Below are 6,406 nucleotides of genomic sequence, written 5' to 3'. Positions count from 1 at the left end.
AGCAACAGTCCCACAGTATGCATTCTTCTTTCAGACGAGTTTTCGCTTGCACATGCCAAGTTAATGCAGAACTAGTCAATCGACTGCCTGAAACTCTGGAGGTCACCCAAGTATGAGTTCTTCCGAGTGACCTTCCTGCTGCAGACCAGTGTTGCTAAAGGCACAAGAATGAAGGCCATTAAAATGGAAAAGAAGTTGGCAACTCCGCAGGGAAACCCAAGGAGTTTAGGATTCAACTATATACATATAGAGAAAGAAACTTCTCTGGGTGCATATGCTATAGGCAAGCCAGAGGGCACCACTGCTAGGCAAGGGATAATATAAGCAAAAAAATTCAATTCCTACTTTGTTTGCCATTTCTGAATGCACACACAAAAAATCGCATTCTTCATCTAACCTGCTTAATGTGGCTTTTTGGTTCTTGCACAGTTTCCTTCCATCAAGTCTGGAGCATCTGAATTGTGCCCTAATGTTGGGCAACCCCCACAGTTTTGGTGCTTTTAATAGTTGCACTAAAACAATAATCCTGCTTGCAGATCCTGACATGCAGAAAGTAATAGGGAGGGCTTCACCTGTTGCATTTCTGCCTGCTGCGTACCTGTTGAAAGACTGAGGAGCCTTACAAGATAAAAGGGGGGTAATCCTAGTCCCTCTTTGATCAGAAGAATGGCCCCCGTGCCCCCGAGTCACAGCAAAATATTTCTCCCCATTTATTCACCACTATTCAGCTTCTGCTTTGTGTGTGTCTAATAAGAAGCAACTCAACTCATTATTTAAGCCAAGGAGTTCCATAAATACCTTTCCCCCATAATTGTACAGGTCCATTTTGTCTTGCAGATAATTTTCAAAGGCACAATGTTCAGCTTCATCATACTCTGTTTGGCCCTCTTGCATAAAATCATTTCAAGTTCTGAGCTGCCCTGGTATGAAAATGGTTGCCAGCTGCCTGGGAGTCAATTTTGTCGGTCATTTTTGTACATTATTTTAAAAGCCAACACCATGTTACTTTGACATTGCTAGTCAATAGTAAGTTATAGGTTTTTCTTCTTGCAATGTACAAGAGATGCTGTGTTCATCTGCTAAAACTTCACGCGGTAAAACAGCCTAGAAACCGTGATCTGTTTGCCTTCTTGAAGAGTCAAGTGTATTCCAATTCTGTCTGCTTTATAGGCCAATTTTGCCATGGTCCAAGCACTTCCCAGCATAGAAGAAAACAAAACTAACATTCAATGGAGGAAAGGGAGATTCATTCTGAGCAAGGCTTCACTGTCTTATGAAAAGGCCCGGCTCCATGGCTGAATTGTCAACATTACTGTGGCAACTTGACCAGCTGGCTTTGCGGCAATCACTAAAAGGGTGTGTGTAGGTAGGGAAGGAAGGAAGGAAGGAAGGAAGGAAGGAAGGAAGGAAGGAAGGAAGGAAGGAAGGAAGGAAGGAAGGAAATGTTAAATAATTATCTGGTGGTATTTATCAGAAGAGACATCTTCCATGATGATGTCACTCCCATTTCTATTTATTATCTACTCACCACCACTTTGCTTTTACGGGCAGGAGAAGTACTGACTGAAAACTATGGGGAAGTAACAGACTTTTTGGGAAGCTCTCAATCTTCCACTTAGAAGGGAGCCCATCACAGCACTCTGTAACTTCTCCCCACCCCTTAAAAACTGTATGTAGGGGAAAGTACTGGTTTCCCCAGCTTTGTGACATCAGCAGCCTTTGTGACACCATCCACTATGCGAACCTGAGAGCAAATTTTGAGCAGCCAGTGTCACTAAGGGAAAAGGCAATGAGGAGTCAGACGGGAGTGAGAGTTGGCATGGTGGCTGCTGATGTCACAAAGTCCCTGCTTTCCCCTTCACAAACAAGACTACAGCTGGAGAGGACTGCAAGGAAGAGGAGGAGGCAGCAGCTGAGGCCTGAGGCAAGGGTACAGGTGAGGGAGCAACCATGCCAGGGAGCAAAATCGTTTCCATTCCCCCCTGTACTGTAGCCACTGCACTGAAAAGCAACTGAAGATGAGCTCGTTCACTCCTGCAACAAGCTTCCCAGGGCGGCCCCTGAGGAAGGCTGGGATCACACAATTGTACAAAAGATGCTCCCGTTGTTATGGCAGCCCCCATCCACTCTAGCCGCTATCCTGGCTGTCATGTTCGAGACTTTTTGACTATTCCCAGCTGTTGATACACCTCGGGAGGCTCCTTCGATGTGAGGCCGCGCTGGGGGGTTCTCCAGGGTCCAGGAAACGTCTGACCTGGAAGGACAGGAAGGACAAGAACAATGTATTCGTCAGAGCTGCTGGAAACCTAGGCTGAATTAACGCCGCCTTAGACATGGAAAAACACGGTGTGCTTAAAAAGTAGAGGGCATCAGCTGTATGGAATAAGGGTCCTCATATTCTTAAGTCCCCCAAGGGCTACCTAGCTTACCTTTTCTTGAATGCCAGGAGCTTGTTGCTTTGAATGACACAGGTTTCCGTGTTGGATGCCTGCTGCAAAATGCTCTTTTTGGACTTCCCTTGGAAAATCACATTGTCTTGCACCAAGGCCTTGGTCTGGTCAAGCATCTCAATCGCATAACCTCGAAAGGAGTGGATTCTGTTCTTGGTTACCTTGAAGGAAAAGAGGAGAAGACAATGATGGTAACATAGCACTCCAATAGCAAAATTAGGTGATTTATCATTCTGGAAGAGAAAGAGTGAGTCGGTTTTCCCAGAAGCGAGCGATTTAAACAAGAAGTGCCCAAGACAGCTTGGCAAGGACCTGTGAGCTTCTGAACGCCATGGAAATTTGGTGCCAGTTGAACCTCAAGAGAGAGAAAGTCTAAAGCAGGCATAGGCAAACTCGGCCCTCCAGATGTTTTGAGACTAAAATTCTCATCATCCCTGAACCCTGGTCCTGTTAGCTAGGGATGGTGGGAGTTGTAGTCCCAAAACACCTGGAGGGCCAAGTTTGCCTATGCCTGGTCTAAAGGAACTAGAAGTCAGGAAGACTGTTTCCTGCAAAGAGGAACTGACAGTTATGCCGCTCTGAGGAATAATGGTCTTTTTACCAACTACTGGCACCCTTAACAAAAGTTCCCAGGATTCTGCGGCAGAAGCCATGTCTGCTTAAAGAGGTATTATGGTGCTTGGGAGAAGTTATGGAATTGGGATTTAAAATTCATGCCCAAGTTTTTGACAGATTTTTCGGAGCACTTGGGGTCAAAAGTAATTTAAAGCAACTGTTGAGAAATTTCATTCCAAATCTGAGCCAGACTAGGATGAGGTCAGGTGGTGTCCTGTTCCCACCCCCACCCCAACAAAAATTATGGTTATGCCCATGTTCAAGAGGGAACTGGAAGGGCCAACAGCTGTTCTCTGGGAAACTGTGTTAAATTACCAGCCACTGGTGGTGCAACACACACTCAAATTCCACAATCCACTATACGGCAATACTGAAAACAACAAGAACAACTGAGAAAGAAATGTTACAGGTAGGTAGCCGTGTTGGTCTGACGTAGTCGAAACAAAATAAAAAAATTCCTTCCAGCAGCACCTTAAAGATATTCTGTATCTGAAGAAGTGTGCATGCACATGAAAGCTCATACCAAAATAAAAACTTAGTTGGTCTTTAAGATGCTGCTGGAAGGATTTTTTTTATTTTGTTGAGAAAGAAATGTTACAGATGTTACAAATGTTACAGCCGTGTTGGTCTGACGTAGTCGGAACAAAATAAAAAAAATTCCTTCCAGCAGCACCTTAGAGACCAATTAAGTTCGTCATTGGTATGAGCTTTCGTGTGCATGCACACTTCTTCAGATTCTTCAGATATTCTTCAGGTATCTGAAGAAGCGTGCATGCTCACTAAAGCTCATACCAATGACAAACTTAGTTGGTCTCTAAGGTGCTGCTGGAAGGAATTTTTTTATTTTGAGAAAGAAATGGAAGCATTTTCTAGAGGTTGGTACACAAATTAAGACACAATTTACTTTAAAAAAATATTCACTGCAGAACTTGCACATTTATGTGTGTTTTGCTGGGGTGTTAAGGGCTCTCGGTGTCAGTGAATGGCTCTGTAGTTCCTCCTCTTCTCCCATGTGTTTATTTCTTTCGCCTCCTGTCATTTTCTGGGACCACATTCAACATGATCTTTCTCTCCACAGCAGCAGCTTCCCCCTGCTTCTCCGAGGACTGTTCCAACCTGTTTACTTGCTCTGCTACTTCTCTTGGGGTAGGCAATGGATTCTTGCCAGAATGCAAATGAGAAAACAGGAGCAGAGGCAACAAACAACCCTTCCTATTAAAATGTGATCACTTGTCAATATAGAGCTGTGTGGGCCCTTTGCACCCGTCCCCATTTCTGCAATTGTTTTCGTTTGGTTTTTTTATTTGAGCGATGTGGGATTTTTAGGAATTTTGTTGTTGTTTGGTTGTAGCTTGTTTGTCTGTTTTATTTCTTTGGGAACATGTGCGTAGGTTTTTTGGGGGTGGGGTGAGGGCGGTTCCGAGCATCACGTTTTTCTTCTCTTCTGCGAAATAGGTATTTTGCGGTGTTCACAGTAGTTTCTTAGCTCTCCACGTGTGCTCCTGGACCCAAGAAGGTTGGGGACCCCCTATGTAGAGTGTCAGCATGGCAGCGGGAATAACCTGGTGTTAGTGGGCAGAGTGCTGGACCACAAAGACTTGGGTTTATATCTCCGCTCTGCCACAGAAGCTCATGGGAGGACCACGGGCAGCTAACCAAACGAGCTTCACAGGGGCATCCAAAATGCTATGGGAAGAGTTATTGCAATATAGAATTCTATAATCATCACCACAGTAGGCAGTTTATTCGGTTAGATCTGTTATTAAATGTACAGCGTTAGTGAATTTTACTGAGAGAGCAGTAGGGGTTTGTTTTACGCTGCCATGTGCCTCAGAATAAGTCTGTAAAGTCTCATAAGTCTGTCAATCTCTCGTATTCATATACAGTGGTACCTTCATTCCCAAATGCCCCAAACCCGGAAGCGTTCCAGTTTTCAAACGTTTTGTGGAAGCCAAGCACCCGATGCAGCTGTCAGCTATTGTTTCTGGGGTGCCTGCACCAATCAGAAGCTGTGCCCTGGTTTCCAAACATTTCAGAAGTCAAATGGACTCCAGAACAGATTAAGTTTGGCACTTTTGTTTTTGCTATTTATTTTGTGTTTTTGTTTTTGAGGCTTTTTCAGTTAATTTGTTTTAGTGACTGTGTGGAACCCAGTTCAGCTACTGATTTATTGATTGATTGATTGATTGATTGTAGTGTTGTAAGCCATTTTTTGGCTTACAACAGTCGGGCTGTGGAAATGGATAAAAGCCCCCCACATCCAAACAATGACTATCATCAGTGCAGGTAAGGGAAAAAAATAATTTTAGTATTTATCACCTACAATACTGTCTTAACAAAAAAAAAAATCATTCCTGTAGCACCTTAGAGACCAACTAAGCTTGTCATTGGTATGAGCTTTCGTGTATTTCTTTTATAGTACATTACATTGATTACTGCTTTGGGAAAGCGCACCTTGGTTTTGGAACACTTTGGTTTTGGAACGGACTTCCAGAATGGATTAAGTTTGAGAACCAAGGTACCACTGTGTATATATATATAGTCAGAGGCGATGATGGGGTTGCAGCGCTCATCTTGCTTTCAGCCCAAGCTTGTTCTCTTTTATTTCTCTACCCACCTTCATATCGGCTGCCTGCAACAGCTTGAGGCCACAGCCCTGATTGCCCAAAATGTCATTCTCAGTGATGATCCCGTCGCCCTTGGAGGCCACCCCATGGCTGCTGTTGTCATAAATTCCATTCCCCCGAAGCTCCACCCGGCACTCTGCTTCCACCACGACTCCCCCGAGGCTGTTGCAAGAGATGCTGTTGTTTGCGATTCTCGTGAGCTGCGAGCTTTGGAACACAGAGACCCCGCAGTCGTGGTTGGCATGGATGGCGTTCCCAATGATGTTCAGGGCTTCGCTGCTCTTGATGTACAAGCCAGCAGCTACGAGAGAAGGAAAAGCACCCCTGAATCAATAACTTATCTTAACCAAAACCATCACCACAAAAACCTGGGGCAAGAAGGGACAGAAACCCGGAAATACATCTAACATAGGAGTCAAACGATTAAAATGATGCCATGTTAATATTTGCATGAAAAACAAAAAATTGCCCCCAGTTAAACAGACCCCAGCTATACTTCCACTCTGAGCGTATTGGTGTCCTGTAGGAGGAACAGACTGGAATTTTACTGGGAGGCAGATGTTGAGCCAGTAGAAGTAGGAGCTGGAAAGGAACAGCCTACTTGGGACTCAAATCTAGTCTGGAGGGGAGAGATTCTTCTAAGGAAAAGAAGAAATTCCCAAACCCAGTGAAGGGAGGGGGTGTGGAGAGCCCTTTGGTCTATTACTAAAGTAC

At 44.4% G+C, this 6,406-nt stretch overlaps 1 protein-coding gene across 1 annotated transcript in view; it reads right to left on the bottom strand.

Moving 5' to 3' along the window:
• Positions 1 to 1,340: 1,340 nt before the first annotated feature.
• FBXO10 (F-box protein 10) overlaps positions 1,341 to 6,406 on the bottom strand; it is a 30,209-nt gene continuing 25,143 nt past the window's right edge. The window contains exons 9-11 of the mRNA XM_035140719.2: positions 5,683 to 5,993; positions 2,430 to 2,611; positions 1,341 to 2,254 (exon numbers count right to left, since the gene is read on the bottom strand). Of these exons, the coding sequence (XP_034996610.1) occupies positions 2,077 to 2,254; positions 2,430 to 2,611; positions 5,683 to 5,993 (671 nt within the window). The 3' untranslated portion in view covers positions 1,341 to 2,076. The remainder of the gene's footprint in view (positions 2,255 to 2,429; positions 2,612 to 5,682; positions 5,994 to 6,406) is intronic.

Source organism: Zootoca vivipara, chromosome 16 (assembly GCF_963506605.1).
Source record: "Zootoca vivipara chromosome 16, rZooViv1.1, whole genome shotgun sequence".
Classification (NCBI taxonomy): domain Eukaryota; kingdom Metazoa; phylum Chordata; class Lepidosauria; order Squamata; family Lacertidae; genus Zootoca; species Zootoca vivipara.
Note: the sequence above shows the minus strand (reverse complement) of the source record. Positions and strands in the feature narration are given on the sequence as shown.